The 23,442-nt window shown below is 39.8% G+C and overlaps 3 protein-coding genes across 3 annotated transcripts in view; 2 read left to right on the forward strand and 1 right to left on the reverse strand.

Moving 5' to 3' along the window:
• mgat4a (alpha-1,3-mannosyl-glycoprotein 4-beta-N-acetylglucosaminyltransferase A) overlaps positions 1 to 17,750 on the forward strand; it is a 33,838-nt gene extending 16,088 nt beyond the window's left edge. The window contains exons 3-16 of the mRNA XM_062431835.1: positions 259 to 399; positions 8,965 to 9,098; positions 9,206 to 9,252; positions 9,362 to 9,475; positions 10,487 to 10,562; positions 11,204 to 11,318; positions 12,432 to 12,562; positions 12,662 to 12,769; positions 12,854 to 12,928; positions 13,092 to 13,210; positions 14,299 to 14,377; positions 14,666 to 14,726; positions 15,124 to 15,236; positions 15,352 to 17,750. Coding sequence (XP_062287819.1) covers positions 259 to 399; positions 8,965 to 9,098; positions 9,206 to 9,252; positions 9,362 to 9,475; positions 10,487 to 10,562; positions 11,204 to 11,318; positions 12,432 to 12,562; positions 12,662 to 12,769; positions 12,854 to 12,928; positions 13,092 to 13,210; positions 14,299 to 14,377; positions 14,666 to 14,726; positions 15,124 to 15,236; positions 15,352 to 15,378 — 1,340 coding nt within the window. The 3' untranslated portion in view covers positions 15,379 to 17,750. The remainder of the gene's footprint in view (positions 1 to 258; positions 400 to 8,964; positions 9,099 to 9,205; positions 9,253 to 9,361; positions 9,476 to 10,486; positions 10,563 to 11,203; positions 11,319 to 12,431; positions 12,563 to 12,661; positions 12,770 to 12,853; positions 12,929 to 13,091; positions 13,211 to 14,298; positions 14,378 to 14,665; positions 14,727 to 15,123; positions 15,237 to 15,351) is intronic.
• A 281-nt stretch (positions 17,751 to 18,031) lies between these two features.
• Positions 18,032 to 20,252, forward strand: LOC133992886 (cytochrome c oxidase assembly factor 5). The gene is made up of 3 exons (XM_062431667.1): positions 18,032 to 18,234; positions 19,442 to 19,525; positions 19,922 to 20,252. Exons 1-3 carry the CDS (start codon positions 18,133 to 18,135, stop codon positions 19,961 to 19,963), a joined length of 228 nt encoding a protein of 75 aa, XP_062287651.1. The 5' UTR covers positions 18,032 to 18,132; the 3' UTR covers positions 19,964 to 20,252.
• Positions 20,253 to 20,326: 74 nt separating this feature from the next.
• si:dkey-4e7.3 (uncharacterized protein LOC402865 homolog) lies at positions 20,327 to 22,735 on the reverse strand. The gene is made up of 5 exons (XM_062431665.1): positions 22,521 to 22,735; positions 21,671 to 21,850; positions 21,479 to 21,590; positions 21,187 to 21,323; positions 20,327 to 21,075 (listed from the first exon to the last, which is right to left on the reverse strand). Exons 1-5 carry the CDS (start codon positions 22,698 to 22,700, stop codon positions 20,728 to 20,730), a joined length of 957 nt encoding a protein of 318 aa, XP_062287649.1. The 5' UTR covers positions 22,701 to 22,735; the 3' UTR covers positions 20,327 to 20,727.
• Positions 22,736 to 23,442: the final 707 nt, after the last annotated feature.

The raw sequence follows: 23,442 nt of genomic DNA on the forward strand, positions 1-23,442 counted from the left end.
GAACCCTGCATTTAAAACAAACAAACAGTGTGAATGAACTCGTTCACTCCAGCCAATAAATACTAATTTCATAGTAAATAATGTTTATTTACTACTGTGCGTAAGACAGTTTATAGTTCATTAGTTTCATTAAATAATGCTATCATAGCGTCACTGTTCTACAAAACCACTTTGAAGTTGACAGGTTGTGTTTTTTTAAAGTCAGTATAATTTCAATAAAACTTTTAACTTGACTTGCTCCTCTGTGCTTGTATTTAGATGAGACACAGAAACTGCTGAAGGAGCTTGCAAATAGGAAACCTCTCCAGGTGCCAAATATCTACCACCACCTGCCTCACCTTCTCAACAATGAGGGCAGCCTGCACCCGGCTGTGCAAGTTGGTCTCGGCCGCACAGGAGGTGAGTAGCTTACACACATAAACACGCACACGCACACTGCAAATTCATTATAATGAACTAACTAATTTGTGAGGCTCTTTCTTCATGATAAGAATACTGGACCCACACAAACACAGTAAAACCTCAAGAGAGCCTCATTCCTCCAGGGAGAGAATCATGTCTCAACATGTTTAGTTGGTGACTACTTCACAACACATATCCTCTCTGGACTGAGCTGTGCAATAAGATCTTTATGACAAGATTACAGAGTTATTATAATCTGTCTATAATTTTTTTCTTTTTACTTTACACGCAATGTATCTTTACTCTTACCTTGATCAAACAGGAATTTCCTTCTTTAGCTTACAAATCTCTGTGCTACTTTGTTTTCTAATGTGTTCTTGCACTCAGTATGTTCAAATGCATTCCTGTTGTCCCTTTTTCCCTCTTTTATTGAAGCTTTAAAGCACATTGCACCTCTTTTTAAAAGTGCTAGATAAAGAAAGTTTACTCTAGGGATATAATGAGGGAACTAATGATCACAAAATGCATACTGTAGGCCTAAGTAAATTCAGAATTTTAACTTGTATATGTTGTCTGTGTTCTGGTTCTTTCCACAAGAGCGTAAAGATACTAGAAACCAATTCTTTTACAAAGCTCATAAAAAAGGACCACCTGTCATTAGCCTTTTCATTCACCTAGATTATCCCACTCCTTTTTACATACTTTCAGCAACCCCATTTTTATTTGTAATTTTTTTTGGCCCCCCCCCATCGTGTATGTGACCTCTGCTATATCAAGTTCTCTTTAAGAGGATTACTTATCTAGCATCGAGTGAATATGGGGTGCAGTGGAGGTGAGTTAAGGGGCTGAACAGCTCAAATTGTGTTTCCACATTCCAAATGACAATGGCTTTCGGGAAAAATAGAGGCCCCAGACAAATTAGTGGAAAGGAAGGAGGGACAGGTTGGGAACAAGCAGGAGTTTTTTGTGTCTGGCCTGTGGCCTGCTTGATCTCTTCAAAGGCCAGTGATCAATGAGTACAAGGTATTCCCACAGGAAGCAAGAAAAAAAAAATGCAAGGTCTATCATTGCCATCTCTCAGTCACTGCCAGTCTGTCTGTTTTTTCTGACAGGTGAGCAGGTATCTGTTACCTGCAGACAAGCTTTTAAGACTCTTTTTGGCTTTCTTTTAGAAATCCTGTAAAGAATGTCTAGGCACTGATAATGCAGAGTTTGTTGCTGAATACTTCGTTGTTATCACTGGGTGGGACTCGATTTCTCACTTGCTTCCCACCGACATACGTGCTATTTGTGTTCAGCTGGAATGCTCAACCAAGCTGGAGGTCCTGCTGCTGGGAGTGGGTCTCTGTGGTGATGGGTCACAGACACTCATTGCTGTCATAGAGAATTTTGACCCCTGCGTTACTTTGTATACCCTGTGACATATTTGATTATCCACTGGCAACTTTAGCCTCAGTGCCCCAACAGGGCTCTTAATGTTTGCTTTTACTTTACTTATTGTCTACCTCTGTGTCTCAATTATTTTTTTTACTCTTCTACTCGTTTCTCTGCTGGTCTAAGCATATCTGACACTGGGATATTTTTAGCTGTGAAAATTAGGACATCCTCTCACTTTAAATTGAACAAGGAATATGGGAAGAAATAGCTCCGACTGAGACTGAAATGGATGGAGTGAGACTGAACTGAGGCCTCTTAGACAGAATTCAATAAGAGTATTATTGTAATTCAGCATTGCTAGTTCCCAACACATATATGGCCTTCAGCCACCGGACAGCCTGCTAACTTGTGCCCTTCAAGACAGTCAGTACTTTGTTTGTTGCCAGGCGCTACACCAGCATCTGTACTGCCACCAGTTGTAGTAGAAGCTCTAATTTTCCCCCTTTTTCTCCCCAATTTGGAATTCCCCTTGTGTTACAGTCTTTGCGGCAGCTTCTCTGTCTACACTTTCCTCAGGCCAAGAATCATGTGTTGCTCCGATACAAATGGTGCCAGCTGCATCTTTTCTCCTCAATGCAAAAACTTCGTTGGGAGGGGCTAATACATATGAGGGTTCATGCAGTAGCCTCCAGATCCCACCATTCTTCATTAAGAAGTCTTGACTAACCAGCAGCAAGGCTAAAAAACATGCTTCACGCAAGAATGCAAATTGCAACTCCTGACCCAGCATGTGCTTTTACACACTGGAGGGGACCAATTTCAGCCCTCATGGAAACAATATAGGATACTTAAACCTAATCAGATCATTTCCTTGACCACAATTGTAAACAAACATGGGGTCTGTGGAGGAGTGTGTACTGCTGTGATTACTGCACTCCACTTTCTAACCACTCATGGAGGAAGGATGAAGACTTCCTGTCTGAATGAATAGGTAATAAAGTTCAACTAAATCTTTGTCTAACTAGCCAGCCAGATTGTTTTGAGTGGAAAGTGAAAATAGGTCAGATTTCTGGCTGAACGCAGTTTTTTATTTGTGTGTGTGTGCGCGTGTGCAATATTGCTTGTACACTTTTTAGCAGAGGGCTCAACATGTCATGGATTGATTTAGCTGATTACTGAGTCTGTTTGAATGACTGAAGTTGTGATCTCAGTTGGAAAAATCAAAATAATTTAATCAGCAATATCTAATCTGAAACTAATTACTTTCTGTGGAAATTTTGTAGGTTTTTAAACACCTTATCTCTCTCTTTAAAACACACACTCATTCACTTACACCCCTGATACACTAAGGAAAGGTGGTTAACCCTGTTTCCCAAAACATGGCTGACCTGTGCTGGAACCTCGTATATAAACCACACCCTCAGTGCAGAAATTTTCAGGAGAAATGCATCACCTAACACAAGCCAAACCTTTTATCCATCATTGATTTCCCTTAAATTAAAAAAACAACCCTGTTATGTGCCCTGATTGACCAGCTGCATCGCTGCAATGAAACACTGAAAAAAGAAAGTAGGACATGGTAATAATTTACTGCTGCATACAGCAACGCATCTGAAACTTGCTGAGCTTTGCACATCAGCTGTGTGTGGTGCTTCAAATGTGCGTACGTAGGGTAATCATCAAACCTGATGTTCTCATGGTGACAATTGAATATAATTATTAATTTTATTGTTTAGCCATGCCCAAGACATGGGCACTTTGGGATCTGTGTGAGGCAGTGGGTCATATACAATAAATGTGTCACAAACATACAGTGGTGTCCAGAAGCCTGAAACCACATTGAAAATCATTTGAAATAATCAGAAAGTTTGAGGATTCTGAAACATTTAAAAACACAAAGTTATGACATTACACTATTTCTAGATCAGAACTCAAATTTAAAGGTGCAATATATGATATTCGGCCCCCTTAGGTGTCAGTAAGTAGTACTTTATATACATTCTCAAAACATGTCTGGAGGGGATCTTTAACGAAATTGTAAATTGACCAACTTAACTCCTTTGTGCAAAAACGTGTTCAGATGACACTCAGATGGATTTGATCTAAACATCAGAGACTTATGAAGTAACTCAACTTGCAGCCAGTTTTCACCTGTCTGTGCCTCAAGTTTCCAGCATATCATTGCTTAATAAGTAGCCTTGTAACAGTTTAAAACATGGAACCAGAACCGAGTGAAGTGTAAGTGTAGGAAATTACATTGGGCCTCATTCACTAATATGTGCGCAGAAATGTTCTTACTCTCCGCAAAAAATAAGTGCTTGCACACAGCCGGATTCCTGACACGTGGGCACTGGCAGCAATTAATCGACAGTTATCATTAAGAGGAAAAGTGATGACATCACCAAGAACCATCATTTATGTCATAATTGTTAAAGTGATATTTGCAACTTCTTGTGTCTTTATGTAATTATCGAGTGAAAACTTATATTTAAATGAAAATAGCATTGCTGCTTGCTAAAGTCAATTAATTAGGCTAAGAATATAATTTGTAAACCCGGATGATGCAACAGAAAACATTAATGAAACAAACAATTCTACCCCAACCAGTTAAAAGGGAGTTTTTTCTTGCCACTGTTGCTAAGTGCTTGCTCATGTGGGAATGTTGGGTCTCTTTAAAATTAAAACCAGAAAAGTACAGTTTAGAACCTGCTCTATTTGTAAAGTGCCTTGAGATGACTTTGTTGTAATTTGGCACTATACAAATAAAGATTGAATGATTGACAATTAAGGGCCCTCCACACTGAGAACGATAACTATAACAACAACGATGTGAGCACCCACACTTATGAATGATAACGTTCTGTAAACAGTGGTGTTCAGTAAACAATGCGTGCTTTAGCTGTGTCTGCAGCTAATTATTGATTAGCTGTTATTGCTTTAATATGTTGTTCGGAGAAATAAAAAGAAAACCAGAAGAGTTGGGTGCGGATGGGTGCTGATTCAGCGTGTTTATCCGAAGTATTTCCAACACTAGGTGCTGTGATGTTTCAGTATTTAGCAAATAAATAAGCTCATGATTTAATGTATGTGTGTTTCCCATAAGGAAAAGTGAATTATTTCACAAATGACATTTTGTAATAAGGCATTTTAACTTACCATCATTGAATATGCTGCATTAAGGCGTAGAGCACTGCAGCCCTGTCATCATTTTTGTGTATGTATGGTCTGAGGAAGTTCTAAATTTATTCGCAGAGTACGAACAAATTTAGGTAAGAACAAATGGATGAATCGCAGATTTGTGTGTCAAATGTGCTTACGCACAGTTTAAGCACAGATTTGTGCGTACACACTGTTTGTGAATGAGGCCCATTGTTATTCTAGGCAAAGAGGGGCTTTCTCAGTGTGAAATCATGGCTATACTAATGGTTTCTAAGGGGGTAGTGTACGGAGCTCTAAAATTCTTTGTAGAAACTGGATCAGTTGTATCTGAAGCACAATCAGGCAGACCAAACATGACCAGACCATCAGAACATCGATACATCAAGCTTAGTTCCCTGAGAGATAGAAAAGCAACTTCTTCACAGATAGAGAATTTGCTGAATAAAGAACGCAAGACCACAACCAGCAAAACTACTTTCAAAAGAAGGCTGTGTTGTTTTGGTCTCAGAGGATGAATAGCAGTTTCTAAACCACTTCTCAGCAGGGGAAACAAGGCCAAATGCTCTGGAAGAGCTAAGAAATATCAGCATTTTACAGTGGATAACTGGAATAAAGTCCTATTTACTGATGAATCAAAGTTAGAGGTTTGTCAGTAATAGAACTGTGTATGTGAGGAGACGAACCGAAGACAACACACCTCAAAGCTTTGCAAGAACTCCTTGAAGACTAAAGCAGATCAAGGAGTCCTGACTTTCATGGACTTTCCTCCACAGTTACCTGACCTCAACCCCATTGAACATTTATAGGGGATCTTGAAGACTGAGAAAGCCTGTGACATCTCAAGAGGCTCTTTGACAAATCCTGCTGGGATAACATTGGTCATTATTAGGTTTTGCACGAACTTGTGGAGTCCACTCCCGCTTGAGTGGGACATAGATACCAAATACTAAGATATTCTGAAATGTACATTTTTAATAAAGATTTTCACTCAAATTGTTAAGCTGATACTATCATTTGTAATGAACAAATAGTATTACATTAAAGGGAAATGCAGAATAGAAGTGTTTTGAGTAGCAGTCTTAGATTTTTGGACCCCAATACATTTTCAAACTCACATAATCTTTTGTTCTCCTTAAATGTCAGTGCAACTTTTCTGCTTCTGTATGAATATGAACTAATATTATTTATTTATAATAAATCTAATACTTAAAAAATATAACGTTTCTGAAATTGTGTAGACTAATACAGGAATTATTAACCCCTTTAAAAAAAAAAAAAGCGAGAGAGAAAAAGAGAACTAGGTTTATTAGGGGGAAAAAATCCCATAATTAACCTATAAATTTAAAGGGCTGGTATCCTGGGAAATAAGAAAAATGAGCATTGGGATGGAGTAGGGTGATGGTGGGCCCACTGTGTAAAATTACTCAATTCTATCTCCTCTGATATTTATTTGAAATTTGGAAATTGGTAGCTAAGATCTAGTGGTGTTGAGGCAGAACCCGTTAGTCCATCACACCAAAAAGTCTATTCAAATATGGAGGCTTTTTTTTTTGCATTTCAGCCAGATGATAAGCAAAGCAGGTTGCTGATTGTTCAGCAGCTAAAAAGTCTTTACAGCCTTTCAGAGGATGGAAATTTATCTTCCCTCCATTATCGGCAAGTGTGGGTTCTACACGTTTTACAGCCAACTGTCTCCTCTGGATGAAACATTGTCTCTCTCTGTTACTCGGCTAAAGGAATATAATATATATGTGCTAAAGCTAATGTAGAAACATATAAAAGTACCCAAATAATGAAAATTATGGTTACTAATTGTGTACCTGTACACGAATAACACCCTGCATGTATCTGGTGAAATTTTACTGTTTAAAAAAAAAAAGATATCTCAGGGAAAAAAAGACATTGCAATGTCAGTTTTCTCCCGTATCGGAAGCCCGGATGTCTCATCTGGAAAATAAACACATTTACATGCTGGGTTTGAGAAAATGATCAAGTGACATTTAGCTTAACATTGCAACCCGACAACACATCCAAACACCAGCTCCTTTTATTTGTATGGCATGCCAAATCCGTTCTTTCCACAGATGTGATGCAGAAGCGAACAGAAATGTAAATTGTTGTCCTTTTTTTTCCCTGGAGAAGATGAAAGGATGGCAGAGTGAAGCGGGCAGGCTGATCAAGCGGGGGGGGGGGGGTGGACTTGGAGTCGGTCCTGCTCACACTGCACTTGCATGCATTATCACTCATTCACTGTCTGCCACCCTCCCTTATTCTGTCACTCTCTGTCTCTTTTTCCTTCCTCCCACATTCTCCTTTCATCCTCGACCTACTTTCTTGGTGGTGGTGGTGGTGGGTGTCGCTTTACGACACAGAGCTCGGTGTGAGAAACACAATGCAAAACTGGGACAGATTCTCCACGCTGCACAGATCACTCCTGAGGATTGCTCTCTTTCTTGAGTCCACTATGCTGCTCGCTCACTCTGCAACTCCAGTTTGTTTTTGTACCTTTGTCGAGGCCCCTTGTGCCCCAACATCAGCTCAGTCAGCATGTTTCCCCTTTTACCACACACACACACACGCGCACACACACGCACACACAAACAGGCATTTAAGCATCATTATTGTCGCCACAGGGGCAGTTGTCTCTAACTGCCATTAATACAAACCTTAACCTTGTTTTCCTCCTCTCTGTGAACGTTTTATGCCAAACATTATGCCAAATTTAATCTTGTAGATAAAAAATGAAAAAGAAGAGAATATGCGAGTCAAGCAATTTAATGCTGCTGTCTTCATTTATTCTCCTTAGCATGTAAAAACCTGATTCAGTGTCGGATAACCAGCCCAATGCCTCAGACATCCTCGCATTTTCCCTCTCGCCAGTGTGGGCCCGCTGTACACTCTCCGCTTTCTCATCTCTCTCTCTCTCACTCTCTTGCTCAATAGTGAAAGTGATCTTTGTAAATGAAATGGACTGGTCTTCTGTCTGTCTTGCTTTTTTTCTGTCTGGTGTACTTATTCAGAGAATCTCTCGACACAATAGACGCGATAATGGGGCGACAACAGCCATTCACTTATCTTCGCCTACTATGTCTGACAGTTGTTTTCCCTGATCGGCCCTTCCTCAGCTGAATGTGATGTCTGCTTCTTATAAGTGTTTTGCTGATCAACATAATGATATAGCAGCAACATCCACATCTGAAGCATCATGTACTGTCATGGCTACAACTCTGTGTTCAATCAGAACCAGCTTTATTGGCCAAGCATGTGAACAAATACACTTAATACCTTTTATTAGATTCCCTCAAAGTCAAATTATATTCATGTGTATATAATTATTAGTCTGGACAGACATGGATGCAAACTGCAATGGTTGACAAGGCATGCAACTGCATGGCAATATTTCTAGTTTACTTTGTTAAACAGAGCTTTTGAAGTTTTGGGTTTTGAAGACTTTAGTATAAGGTCTGGTCATTTTTATAGATTCACAATGTATCAATTAAGTTATTAATCAGTTATGAAATATGGTTTGTTATTAAATTAAAACTGCACTTTTTTTAATCACCCCTGTTGGTCCGTCTGGCCAGTCCAGGTCGGTTTATGTAGTTGGTAGGACAAGCTCATAAATTAATTCCGCAGTACTTTGCAGATCTCTGAGTAAATAATGATGTTGAGTAAATGCTAAGCAGCATTTGTTTTTTTACATCAATCATTGTTGCCTTTATGTTGCTTGCAGTATGTTTTGTAATAAAATAAATTAACCAGACTGTAATATTGTTGTATAAAGGCACTTGTCTTTTAAAACATGCAGCACATTAGTGCAGATGCATTACAAACTACCTCCATTAGTCATCCTTCCCACTGCCATCTGTTAGTCTGGGCATGAATTTCTGTTCTTGTGGATTTAGGCCGAGTTAATCTGTCAATGTCAAACAGCAAAAATAATTTGCTTTTGGATCGGATTGATTAACAACAGCCACCCCTGCAGCCATCGCGATCCCTGTACTCACCTCACACTCTTTTCCCCAGTTACTATGGTGATGGGGATCCCCACGGTGAAGCGGAAGGTGAAGTCATATCTGTCAGAGACGCTACGTTCGCTTATAGACAAGCTTTCACCAGAGGAGAAACTCGACTGTGTCATTATTGTCTTTGTTGGCGAGGTGAGCTCTAAAGTTCATGTATTGTGAGTCATAACATGATGCTTCTGCACAATAAATCACATAATGTAAGTGTGTCAAAATCTGTCTTTCTGGTGTATTTTCTGCAGACTGACGTAGAGTATGTGCACAGTGTGGTTGCTGGTCTAGAGAAAGAGTAAGTGCACTTCATTGCCTTCTGATAGAAACATTACAAGGGACCAAATTGTCACTGTGACTAAAAGCGACACCGCTGACATCACCAGCAATCTTTTCTTTTCTTTTAGGTTTTCTACAGAGCTGAATTCAGGTTTGCTGGAGGTGATTTCTCCTCCTGCCACCTATTACCCTGAACTCACCAATCTCAAAGAGACTTTTGGAGACTCCAAAGAGAGGGTCAGGTAAGAAAAAATCAGACCGGCATGACATCTGTGTCACCTTGTGTTCTCGGGCCTCTCGACATTTAATTAGGAAAAAAAAATGTGATAGAAAATCATTATGGAGATCATGGCAATACCAGGCCTGGGAGACATGAAATTATGCATGGGAGCTGTGATGAGGGTTGGAAAAAGTAGACGCATGAGTCAGGGGGAAAGTGGGAGGGAGCAAGCGAGTGAGCGCTTTTAGGTAGGCTGCCTAGGTACTTAGTATTCCACAGGCATTTCTCAAAGTCAGATCAAGGTCATCAGCAGCAGCAGCCTCTATCTCTTCCTCTCTGTAGAGCTCACTCTTATCATCCTCTGTAGTTATCTCCTGTGTATAGTCAGCTAACAACTGGCTTCAACAGAAATCTGTTGATGGTGCAGTTTGTGCTGACTACTTATGCATTCAGCCTTCAGGCCCTGAAGACTCTTTTTATTTTTTTAATGCGTGTATGTGGGTGTTTGTTTGCTGCACAGATGCTTTTAATGTCAATCTGAGTAGCTGGTCTTATTTAACATTAAAAGTTGTTATTTGTATGTGCGTGCAGTGAATGGTATAGAATAAGGCTTTATACCTGCTGATCACATTTTCTTACAGCTGAAACTGCAGAACGACTCACCAACTGGCTCAGTTTGAACGCACGTCCATGCCCTCGTATTTGGGTTACCTATTCACCTGAGATTAAAGCCTAATATCTCTCACACCTGCCCTGTGGTAGCAGCATAATCATCTGCAGCACTTGGTGAACAGCCATGACTCAGATCGCAACAAAGGCAGATAATTCAGATCAAACAGTTAGTGTGACAGCATTGGTTCATAATTGATCAAAATTTAAAAAAAAAAAAAAAAGAAGAGTGGAAGTATCTGATTTACACAGTTTTGCATCTTCTGGATGTTTTCAGAAGGTGTAACATCCCTGAGGACGCCTTTAAATGCAGATGTACAAAAATGGTGATTGAAAATGTGTTGCTGATTTTTGTTTTGTTTAGATGGCGAACGAAGCAGAATCTGGACTATTCCTTCCTCATGATGTACGCTGTGAGCAAAGGGGTTTATTATGTTCAGGTACGTCCTTAGATGAATAAATAACGGGTTCCCATAGCAACCTGTTGGACACAGTTAGGCACATGTATCAGAGTTAAAACTTGTTACTAGGCAAACACTAGTCTGTCTGTAGTTTGAGTCAGTGCTGTTTAAAACATGGTGACTAATTGGGGCAAATGTGTGTTGTTGCAGTCATTCATCAGAGTCAGGGTAATTGTTTTCAGACCAGAGCTACTTATTCTCAACCTAATCCTCTCAGTCTTCTACATCTCTGATCTGTCTCTTTTGGGCTAAACTATGTGTCCAGCTTTGGAAATGTTTATATAAATGTCTACTCTGAGCAGATTTGGAACCAGCCACTTATGGATTGGGTTTAACTGTGTTGTCAATCTCTCATCTTTCTGTCTAATGTAAGGGGTGTGTCATTTCCATTCTCTGCTTTCACCTGGAGGGAAGAGGTATTTTCTGTCTGACATCTACACAGCTACTCTACTCTAGTGTAGCTACAGTAGTGTTTCCTAGCTCACTTCAAAGTGCTGTCCCTTTTTGAACATAGAGGAGTCTCCCTTCTGTTTCTCACCCTCTCCTTTAAAAATAAACCCTGACTCTTACAGTTTTCTCCTGTTTCACATTCAGCTCTTTCTGTGCCTCTGTTCCTTTAGTTGGAGGATGACATTGTGGCCAAGCCCAACTACTTTGCTACTATGAAGAACTTTGCCCTCCAGCTGTCGTCAGAGGACTGGATGATCCTGGAGTTCTCTCAGCTGGGCTTCATCGGTACGAACCATTAAGCACCTGATCAATATTCAGTATCCAGTACTGGTCTGTCTCATGAAGCAAGTTCAGTATAGAGAGCTGATGGTAAAACCAGACAATGGTATTCCTCACTAAATGTTCAATCTGAAGTGGTTATTAACTCAGAACTTTACATTCCATGTATCAAAGCATTCACACACTAAAGATTTGTAGGTCTGTAGAAGAAAAGATGGATATTTATATCACCATTTGGAAATGTGGTTATTGCAAGTAAATATGATTTAGCTGGGAAAAACAAATCTAAATAAAGAACACAACTACAACATGTAAATGAGGAATATGTATATGTATTCCAAGTGAAAACTGTAGTGCTAATCATGGTTCCTCTCAGAGTCCATTTGTCAGTGATAAACTAGATCTGTCTCTTATCACAATTTAGATTAAATTCTAACTGGTTAATATTATACATTGTTAAGTCTTACTAGACAAGTCTAATTTTAATTATACACACATTTGAGTTCAAATTTATATGAATCTGGTGTCATCATTGAAAGCCGAGTGTAACTAGACAGCTATCTCTACTCCTAGTTTCAGTTTTTATATTTATTATTTTCATCATTCATCTGAAAGACATTTTTTTGTTTGTATGGAGTTCAACGGTGGATTGTTTAATGTAGTTGAATAATGGCCTCCTCGAAGGCAGGGTTAGGGTCAGGGTTGTTCTGCTGTTGGAAACATTTTGCTGACATTCTGTTGTCTTCCAACTAAGTGATAAAATACAAGTTGTTTTCTGTGGGGGTTTTTTGTGGATGTGTCTAAGTATGAAAATCTTGAAACATAGACTAAGGCAGAGCGGTAGCTTTTTTTTTTTTTTTTTTTGCTGTGAAATCAAATTTGAATTAAGTCTATCTTTTAAAGTGTCTTTAATTTTAGATAGACATCCACAAGAGGGTGCTACTTTTTCGTGTTTATTCCAGTTTATTTTGCTCTTTCTTATTTACAGTGTTGCAACAGGTCCCATAATCTCTATTCATGGTTTAATAATCTCTTTGCAAATAATGAGTTCTTAATGAGCTTCTTTGCAGCATCAATGAACTTCACTTGACCTCCCCCCCCTTATTCTGTTTCCTACAGGAAAAATGTTCCAGGCTCCGGACCTAAACCTCATTGTCGAGTTCATCTTTATGTTTTATAAGGAGAAACCCATCGACTGGCTGCTGGATCATATTCTCTGGGTCAAAGTCTGCAATCCTGAGAAAGATGCGGTATGTGCAGTACTGTAGTTACTGTGTGGGTATGAGTATCTTTGTATGGGAAATGACTCTCATCTTTCCTCCTTTTTTGTACTCTTCTTTTTTTTTCAGAAACACTGCGAGCGACAGAAGTCCAGCCTACGTGTGCGGTTCAGACCCTCCTTATTTCAACATGTCGGACTCCATTCTTCTCTCGCTGGAAAGATCCAAAAACTCACAGTGAGTCTTACACCCTCGCAGTCATTTATTTGCCACATTGGTTGAATCTTTTTCCCATGTAGAAACATCTGCCTGTTTCCGCAGGACAAAGATTTCCTGAAGCCGCTGCTCCACAAGATGCATGTCAATCCCCCAGCTGAGGTTTCCACTTCAATGAAGGTATCACTCCAGAACTCTAATAAAATGCATTTGCTCTCATTCTACACTGTACAGTTATGCATGTAACATCTATTATTTACACACGGAATTGACAAGTGAAGTGTGTCTCTTCAGGGATAGAGCCACACTATGAAAATACATGCATGTGTTTTGTGTCACGCAGGTATATCAGGGTCACACGCTGGAGAAAACATACTTGGGAGAGGACTTCTTCTGGGCCATCACTCCTACCGCAGGAGACTACGTCCTCTTTAAATTTGACAGACCTGTTAGCATAGAGAGGTAAACAAGGGCTTCATGCTTCTGACATTTATACGCACAGTTTTGTTTGTGCCCAAATAATATGGTGAGGATGAAAAGCACAGCCCAACATATACATCCTTATTTTGACCAAAGCATTTGCATATACAGACAGTGCAAAGTCTTTTTCACTTGTTTCCGCTTGCTGCCTGCTACAGTATGTCTGAGTCTCCAGGGATCTGGGTGAGCTAATGAGAGTGCTCTAAAATAAGCATTCTCAGGCCAGCCTCCTACTCTCCATGGAGTTGTGAATAAAGATGGAGCATGACAGTATATATAACACAAAGGGAGGTCATGGCAACAGCTGACGGCTCGGAGTAGAGTCGACCTGAAAATGATGCTAATATTTGGTCAAGCAGAGATGTGTAATAATTGCATTCACCGGTCTTGTAAAGAGAATGATCGAACAGTCTCTCACAGCGAAAAGCGTGAGAGACTGTTTTCACATCATCAGTCACTCAGCAATAAGTTGCAGCTATAGGGAAAGCTGCCATCTAATGTTCTGCTGTCTGGCTCTGAAGTGTTTAGTGTCTGCGTTTGAGCGACACCAATTACACAAGCTCAGACTCTTTTAGCCTACTGTTGAGTTGTTGTCTCATCAGCAGCTGGTCAAGAGCTACAGCATTTCTTTATGATCTGTCAGTGCCTCTGTGTCCATCTCCCATTCTAGTTGCTTAGCATTTAATACAGAGAAATACAATGCAACCACAAATTCAAGTAAAAATATCCCTGTTTCAGATCAAATAAGGGCAGCATGATGTCTGTATAAATGAACCTCATATTTCTCACCCTGCCCATGCTTTGTGAATTTGAATCATTTTCCAATTGCTTTGAAATCATGTTCAAAACCTGCAGCTTTGACCTGAATATGAGATCAAAGAAACATGAGCTTTAAACTTTTATTAACTATATCATCTGAGTGGCATTAAGCTATTTTAAAAAATGGCTGGTTTAATTCCCTACTTGTTGTCCACAAGTGATTATATTTTTGCTACCATTTGCATACCAAGAAGTGATGGAACGCTTGTCCCTGGATGAATGTATTTAAAGGTATGTGTTTTGATTGGCAGGTTCCTGTTTCGCAGTGGTAACCAGGAGCATCCAGGGGACAAGATTGAGAACACCACAGTGGAAATACTGCCTGTCACGGTAGGGAAATACACACACGCATACGGTTTGTTACCTTTCTATGGTGTGATGTGCAAATGCTTCTGATTAGATTACATTGGGCACTTGCTCTTAGGGATGCAGCGTATTGATTATTGACAGGAATGTGAGCATGACACAATCGTTAGCTCTGCCAGAGGCAGTACATTCTGACACTGTGATCAACGCTTCTATCGTGAGCACAGATGTTCAACCGCTGCTCAAAAGAGAAATCGATACCATTTTTATTTGTCTCATATCTTACTCAACCTTTTGTTGTGCTCATGTTAGGAAACTGGAATGCAGACCAAAGAGAAGTACAAGCGAAGTGAAGACCGCTTTTACAGGATTGGTGAGTAAACTCGATGGTGTCCCAGCGCTATAGCATGTGTGGGAGTGTGTACAGTCACACTGAAACACGTTGATCAGATTACACACTCAAACTGATGGAGCCTCGAGGGATAGACAGTGTATATGTATACAGCAGTTATGTATGCTTTCTTTGCTTTTTTTTAATCAAATGTTCTTTATAATTGTGATTTCTTTATATAAAAACATGGTGTAGACCATGTATGGAAACATGTTGGTTGAAAATGTGCATATTCTTCCAGTAACTCAGTCAACTTGTCTTTTTACATTTCTTTTTTTTTGTGACAGAGCAAATATTTTCCTGGTGAAGTTGTAGTGCACTCTTCCTACAAATGTGTTCGTCATGTGTGCTTTGTGTGTGTATTTGTTAAAACACACAGGTCAGTTTGAAAAGGGTGTGGCAGAAGGGGCTGTGGATCCTTCGTTCAATCCTGTCCTGGCACTTAGACTTTCGGTTGTCAAAAACTCAGCTGTGTGGGCCATCCTCAGCGAAGTAAGCAAATCATACGTCCCACCTGTTCATCTCCATTTCCAGTCATACGCTGAATACCACTTAATCCAGATGCATTAATCCATTAACATCGTGTCGCTCTGCTTTCTCCCTGCAGATACATATAAAGAGGATAGCAGGCTGACTGTTGTGAAGGGGAACATGATTCATGGCCCCTGGGGGACCAAAATCTCTTAGACTGCTTACGCAGGGCCTCTGGCAACCGGCAGTGAAGTCATTAGAGCCCACTAGAGTTGCTCGTCTGAGGAACGCCACCTCTCTGTCCTGGCTCTTCCTAACGTACCTTGTTATTTTTCTTCTCATCGATCGATATCTCCCTTTCTTCCTGCATCCCTCCCTCACTCGTGTGCTCTTAATTCATTTGTGAGAATGTGAATACTACTGTCTAAAACAAAAAACAACAGCAGAGTGTGTGAAGAAATCTGCTCCCAGCTCTGCCTCTCAAAGTGACTGTGTCGTCCAGCAGCTTTGAACACAATCAGAAAACACTTGGATGAATGAGGACAAATCATCACATCTCGGGAGAACCAGTCACCTGGCCACTGGTATCGATGCTGCCAAATCTCTTTTACTCAATGCTGCCACCTATGGGTACGCTGGGGCATTGCACTAGCGCCACAGCCCGTGATGATCAAGAATGTTCAATCATCACTAATGGCCAGATGCTCTCTGTTCTCGACTGAGATGACGGAGCTTCAGATCAACACCAGCCCAAACTAAAATGTTTTTCTCACTCCGAGTATTGTCGGTCTCACTGAAATACTCCACTCGTCCTGAAACTTAGACTCAGGATGAGTTGCAAAATCCTGCCTGAAGCCAGTCGGTGACAACTTTGACCATAGGTTAGATTTTCTCGGTAACTACCCCAATCCATCAAGAAAATACGAACCATGACATCATACCTATCTCACCTCCTGTCTGACGAGCTGTGTATGACCTCGGTGTCCATTTATAGAAAAACCAATCAGACATTGCCTTGGCGTCATTTTCCTGAAGGAATATATTGTTATATTGATATATTATTACAGCTATGACGATCTATGAAGGTGACTTAATTTATTTGAAATAAATCTTTAATTTGTACAAGAGGTAAAATATATTTTTATTCTATTAAGAGATGTTTATTGTAGTTCAGAGTCTGTTTTATTTGCATACTGTTTGTGTGTGTGTCTCAAATGCTATTGTACATTTTATTTTCATTGTTACAGCTACTTCGGAAGTTAATTTGTTAGCTGGTGTGAGTATCTCGGTTCAGTCGGCGTAACAGTTTCTTTTCACTTGAAGTCGAGCATTTCAACTAAAACGATTTTCACTGCTAAATGCTGAGCGGTAGGAGAGTTGTGAATGGATTCAGTTCAAGTACTTGTGAGTCAAATTTAGAGAAACGTGCCTTAAATCCAAGTCCCTGCACATGTCTCAGTGACATTTTTCAAATGTGTTCCCTCACACTTTTGCCTACACTTTATTTGCTGGATATAATAATAATAATCTGAAAATAACACAGTCCAGTTAGTGCTTTGATGTTAAGAACAATATATTATGCTGAGTGGAAGTGGTAAAGTAGATTTTTGTAAGATTACCATATGTAACAGTGTGCTTTGCACTGCTTTTTCACTTTTTGTTACATCACACCCTCAACCATTGTACTTAAATTTTCACCCATCTTCACATATTAGGTGCTCATTTCACAGACTCCTTCTAACCCACCTAATGATTTATTTATTTATGTCCAATCACATATCTGTTTACTTACGGATCATTTCAGAGTGCTTCTTTCGTTGTATGATGTGGCTTAGGTTGTGTAGTACTTTCACTGATTGTAAATATATTTAGAAAAAAGCAATGAGCATCTCTCGCTCTCTCTTCACTCTCGCTTTTCTGCCTAACTTTATAGTTTATTGAAATTCACTTGACGTTTTGAGTGGAAGCTATTTTTAAGTGAAGCCTCAGCCGTTTTTGAAATGTCAGTGGTTTATTCAATGGGGTAAAGAAGTGCCTTTTGTTGGAATTGATATGAGAATGGAAGAAATGTTCCTAAACATGCTTGTTCACATGCACATTCATATTTGTACTTAATTTACGAGTGGTGTTTCGTTTGGTCAGAGCAGGCTCCTTCACCCCTCGATAAAACCATCCATGGTAGAGCTGTACTTAAAAAACTGAAGTGGTTAGAACCCCTGCCTCTTGATCTTTTTTTTCAAGTTGGGAGAAAGAGACGGTTAAAGAGTGTTGTTTTGGGAGTGGGGAAAGCCACTTACGCTTCTGCTAACTGGACCAGACTCTGACCCTTGTCCCACATCCACATACAAATGGAAACTGAATGCATGAAAACAGCATGGGCAGTCATGTGATCCCTGAAAGAGGAGAACAGAAAAATAACTCTTCCCTGGCTTGACAACCCCATTTCCCCCCTCAGTTCATGTGCCTTCGTCATGTACATGTGTATGCCTGCCTCTGATGATTTTGACATCATTTTTCATGGACATCTTTGAAATAAATGAAAAAAGAAAAAGTTACTAGAAGTCATTGCCATTTTTTTTTTTTGCGTTGAAGTTTGGTTGTACTTGCACATGTCATGTCACCTACATCACCAGATTTGATTTCAAAACACCTGTGAAAGCGTAAATATGACCTGAATATTAATGGATAATAAGCTGTCTGCGTATCGAGCTCCTAAAAGAACCAAACATAATGAAAATACAACTCCCAGCATGCACCTCTTTGCGCAATGTAACACCGTTTTCCCGTCATGCCATGCTTTTAAAACATGGCCGATAGCTCTCATAACAACATTGAAGTCACCGCTGACAACTAGCCGGTTATTACACGTGTAGGTTTATATTTTAACTAATTTAGGCGTTAAATAGGATTCTGCACGATGCCGAAATATTACGAGGAAAAAGAGGAAGATAACAGAGCCTGTTCCGGTATCAGAGAAGACTTCAAGGCTTGTCTCCTTCAGCACGACTGCGTAATGAAGGTAAGTGTCGGTCATCTGCCTGTATGGACGTCTGATATGACTACAGGTTTTTAATAAGAGCAGACTACAATAGTTTAGAGTTAACACCGCAAACATGGAGAGTCATATAGTTGCAGCTATTGTGTCGAGGTTTGCTTCCTGTAACCTTTACCTAACCAGTTCTCCCTGAAACCAGAACCTGAGCCAAAACCACAACCACAGAGCACTGCAGTGTTAAATAGGGGAAGCATAATAAGGAAGTCAAATATATTCTAACTCGTTTTGTTATTTGCAGTCAGGACCAGCGTGTTTTTAGATTTGTGTAACTTACATTTTGTGCCTATGAAAACAGATAAGGCGATTTCACTGATAATTTTCAACCCAGACCGCATTAAACCTAATGTACAAAAAACACTATATTTAGACAAATCAGGACTAGATTACCAATGAGACTCCAGAGTCTCATTAAAAAAACAGTTTCAGATTATTAAAAGTTTTAAGTATAGTAGGGTTTCATCTGGACCTCATCTAATGTGGTCTGGATGGGAGACAAAAACACTGAAATTGCCCTTTTTATTTTCTGAAGTAAAATAAAGGTTTCATAAATCTGAAAGTCTGTTTAAATTGTGTTGAGGCTTTTGCTGTAATGTCTAACACTTTTTCATAAGCGGAAGTGGTGAAAAAACAGGTGGATTTAATATTTGCAAAATTTGATGTGACACCTGATTGAATCTGGTCTAACTTGCTCATCACATTTTCATAAAATATAATGTAACCATTGCTGCTCTAAGAGATTTTACTATATCTGTTTATTATTTTCACCGTGCATCACTCAATTTTGCCATTTTTTTTTATCATTAAACACAACAGAAATGATTAAATGTTAAATTATAACTACCCATTAAGTTGCCAAAGCTCAGTTTTTTTATTTTAAAGCCCCAGTCAGTAATAGGAGCAATAGGAGTTTTTGAATCTCTCACAACTGATTGCACCATTGTTCATATTACTGATGTAGAAAACAACTTGTCAGAGTAGTTCGTCCTCTGTGGATAAACTGATCAGTAAAATCATTTTGTGTTCTTGTTGCGAGGAGTTCCTGGTTCAGACAGAACTGGAAACTCCTGATGCAGATCTGAGGTCATATCATGCTGCCTCTGAAGTAGGAGGAAAATCACATTATTCTTGGGAATCAACCCGGTGTATTCTAATTGTTTTCTTAATTTTTAAGGAGGGAAAGTTGCCCAGTCAGTGTTTGAAGGAAGGCCACTGCAAAGCCCTGCAGACGGCATTGTTTGAGTGCAAGAGGTCAACGGTAAGTTAGTGGTAATTACATTACATTCATAAAAGTATTAGAGACTGGCTTATTATACAACAACGGTAGAGCTGGATATTCAAACAGAGTCACTTTGATTACAGACTGATGTTCAAACATTTGGTTGAAAGTGGAAGTCTACATTACTCTTTCTGGGAGCCTGAACCACAAAGCTAGCACAATGGGTTATCCAGCTCTCTTCGGAGAGCATTTAAGATAATTACTATTATTGATGCATTTTTAACTCAACCAACTTTCTTTTTCTCAAAGGCAGTAAAACCCAAAGTGAACTGAAATCTTATAGAAAAGAAATGACTCATCTTGCACAAATACAGTCGCACTCATGTTGTAAGCTGTGCTGTGAAGACTGACCGATGTCTGTCCTTTTATCTACAGCTGGACACAAGGTCAAGATTCAGAGGAAGGAAAGGGTTTTGAGGAAACAACATGCTGCTGTTTATCGGACAACAAACTGTATATACTACTTATGATTGCCAGTGTCTGTGCAGCTTCACATCCTCCTTTTGAAGGACACGTGTCAAGAAATTGGGTTGTAAAGGACTGCCAAATATTGAAGAACAATGCACACTGACACACAAAAGGATTACCGACCGGTGCCGAAAAAAGCCGGAGCCGTCACCGTGTGGAGCTTCCAGTATCTTGATTTCCTGGAAGCAAATCAGTACATAATGTGGCATTCTGGATGAATGTGTGAGTGGTGTGTTATACAAACTTGTAATGAAATAAATGATAAATGAAATGCAAATAAATAGTTTCTATTAACATTTTAATTAGGTGCTAGCTTGAAAACATCTCACTTAAAAATAAGATCATATATAATATAGATTTCCTGATTTTTATAATAGTGCAATCCTACAGTTGAAGTTTACATATACAGTAGTAAGTTTTCCATAACCGTTAATACTTCAATGTACAAAATGTATCCTGTGCTGGTCTTTCTTCCTTTAGCCAGTATAAACTGACAGTTTGAAGGCAGTTTCACAATGGTCTACTTGGTAAAAAAAAAACATGTTATAAGTAAAAACACAAAACATTTTAGAAACATTAGCATTTGTGAGTTTTAACAGAGGATCAACTCAACAGAAAATCTTCATACTGAGTCCTAAAATGTGGACGGGAGAAAGAAGGAAAAATAGAGCAACGCTGTGGTCACTCATGTCTCCTCACTACATTCAGAGCTGTTATTTCAAAGCAGCCATCATCATCTGCTCGAACTTGCCCAAGTCCACCTTCTTCATGATGACAGCCTTGTGAGTCTTCTTCAGGTGGTCCAAAGTATCTACTACCATCATGCCTCTAGTGTGCGTGCCCGTCAGCTCTACAGTAACTGGATAATGGTCGCTTTCTATGATGAATGAATCGTCCACAGCGGCAGCCATGGCATATGAGTCACAGGATATGAAACCTGTGCCATCAACAAACTCCTTCTCCGAGCGCTCGCTTTTTGACGCTTCAAGGCTGTGGCGGATGATCTGTCTCATGAAGCGAGCTTTTTGTGAGTCCTGCGCCAGCCAGACATCACAGAACTCCTGTAAAACCAGCAGACATGTAAACAGAGAGGCCGCAACATTTGTCTTATTTATCAGCATGATTATGTGGTTTAACAAGCTTTGGGAATCTACGGTCTAATAGAGCTTTACCCAGGACAGTTTGCTGTAGCAGGTAAACTCCCAGCAGGCCAAGTAGGTGGGACACTGGTACTCGTTGAGTACGATGTAAGCTGCTTCTGGATCGGCTGCAAAATTGAACTCAGCGCACACTGTGGTGTTCCCTCGAGCTGAAAAACACATACCACAGAAAACTACTGATTACACGCTGAACTCCACCTGTTTTTATGTTTTTCTTCAACTACATTTCTTATGTATTCTACACCCTGTCACCATTCCTGGTCATTGCTAAAACGCAGCATGAAGAAAAATAAGTTTTATATACATTCAGTGTTGCCTCCCATGATGTAGAGCCCTCGCAGTTTGCTTGGCAGAGAAGGATCCATCCTCACAGCCAAAGCCAGGTTGGTGAGCGGTGCCGTGGCAACCAGAGATACCTGGGGAAAGACACACAGACTTAAGACATGCGATCAGCACAAACACACACACACACTGTCGTCGTCATCATATCTCTCACCTCTCCTGGGTTCTCATTGACAATCCTGATCATAGCTGACACAGCGCCCTCCTTCTGAACCAGGTCTAGACCAGGAGCATTGGGGTCAGGAGCGTCTCCCAGTCCATCCATCCCGTGGAAGTGTCCCGCATCAATAGTGTTCCCTAGAATTGGTTTAGCAGCACCTCTAAACACCGGAATCTTGCACACGAGAAAAAGAGCACACCAGGTTAAACATGTACACATACCGCACGGGAAAATTCAGTACTGCTGTTGTTATCGTTCAGCTTCCAAAAGATTTCTATCAATTTATGCTTCATTGATGTAGAATTGGGCGATGTGGTGATATGTATCATCAGATAATAGAAATGGGTCTAAAATCAGATTTTGACATACCATTTATAGCGAGGGTACAATATTGTTGAATCAATGTGATGATAAACCTTGACTGACTATATCATGATATAACACAAACACTGATGTAAAAAAAAAAGCAAAGGAAAAATAATATGTAAATAAAAATGTATTTACTACACCAGCATAAAGATACTCCCTGGTGCTAAAATTATATAACCATAACAACATAACATCTTCATCCAACACAGCCGTGTCCGCTAAAGCTAATTAATCTATAATGGTTTTCCCATTCCTGCCTCGAGTCATGCGGTTTGAGGAACAACGATTCATTGTTAGGCAGTTTTATGAGGTGCAGCCTTACATGTCACATGGTGCCAGTAAATTCCAATTAATATCAGGCTGCCGCTGCACTCTTGACTTTTGAGCAAACTCATTGAAGTTATTCAAAAACATTCACAGTATTCTTCTTGTAAGTATCACAAAATAACAGCGGACAGAAAGGTCCTGCACTCACCTCCAGTTTATTGCAGGCTTGCAGAATGCGCAGTGTGTTCTTACACACGTTCTCCACTGTGGTGTTTCCATGCACACAGGTGATACCCAGGATCTCCACGTTGGGGGCGGCCAGTCCCAACATGATGGCCTGAGCATCGTCCACCCCACAGTCCACATCCACCAGCAGCTTCTTGATCATCCTGGACCCTGCAGCAGAGTTATTATAGTTTTGAAATTTTCATTAGTTTTTATTTTTAATGAGTTTTTCAGTTTCCTTTTTTTTAGTTTAAGTTTTTCCAGGTATTAGGAGGAAAGCCTTGATAAGTATGAAATAATGCTGACATTGAGGTAAGGTTTGCTGTGTTTCTGACTGTGAGCTTACTTTAGATGTCTCCTGCTTCTCTGTGAGAGCTTCCGAGGTGGACTTTCACATTAGTGGGATTTTCCCCTTTTAGCTGTATCCCACAAATGTTCCCATCACTCTTCATCACGGCACCTTTACTTTTATGTACTGCGGGATCGTAGTCAAAATATTCCCATATTGGGCTGTGTATTGTTTTTTGCCTGGAACTTCTTTTTCTACTTTATAGAAAATGGTAAAATGAACGTCAAGCAGGCATCCGCTCTGCTGCCATCTACTTGCACTAGCCCATTATCTCAAGAAGTCAAACAACAGAACAGTAAAAATCGAGAGAGAAAACGAAACCTAAACTGATCTTTTCTGCAATTCAGTTTTCATTGTAGTTATTATTTAGTTTTCTTTCTTTTTTTAAATTATCATTTTAATTTTAATTTCAGTTAACTGAATTATTTTTTCACTGCTAGTTTTAGTCTTAGTTTTAGTTAACTGGAGCAAGCCTTAATGCACCACCTGTTGGGACATTGTTTCTCAGCTCTCTCTCTCTCTCTCTCTCTCTCTCTCTCTCTCTCTCTCTCTCTCT

Source organism: Scomber scombrus, chromosome 13, assembly GCF_963691925.1.
Source record: "Scomber scombrus chromosome 13, fScoSco1.1, whole genome shotgun sequence".
Lineage (NCBI taxonomy): Eukaryota > Metazoa > Chordata > Actinopteri > Scombriformes > Scombridae > Scomber > Scomber scombrus.

Coding starts and splice junctions, on each gene's coding strand:
- LOC133992886 (XM_062431667.1), top strand. CDS start 18,133: ATGCCGAAATATTACGAGGAAAAAGAGGAAGATAACAGAGCCTGTTCC. Junction 18,235..19,441: donor AGCACGACTGCGTAATGAAG/GTAAGTGTCGGT, acceptor TTAATTTTTAAG/GAGGGAAAGTTGCCCAGTCA. Junction 19,526..19,921: donor TTGAGTGCAAGAGGTCAACG/GTAAGTTAGTGG, acceptor TTTTATCTACAG/CTGGACACAAGGTCAAGATT.
- si:dkey-4e7.3 (XM_062431665.1), bottom strand. CDS start 22,700: ATGATCAAGAAGCTGCTGGTGGATGTGGACTGTGGGGTGGACGATGCT. Junction 21,851..22,520: donor AAGCCTGCAATAAACTGGAG/GTGAGTGCAGGA, acceptor CTCGTGTGCAAG/ATTCCGGTGTTTAGAGGTGC. Junction 21,591..21,670: donor TCAATGAGAACCCAGGAGAG/GTGAGAGATATG, acceptor GTCTTTCCCCAG/GTATCTCTGGTTGCCACGGC.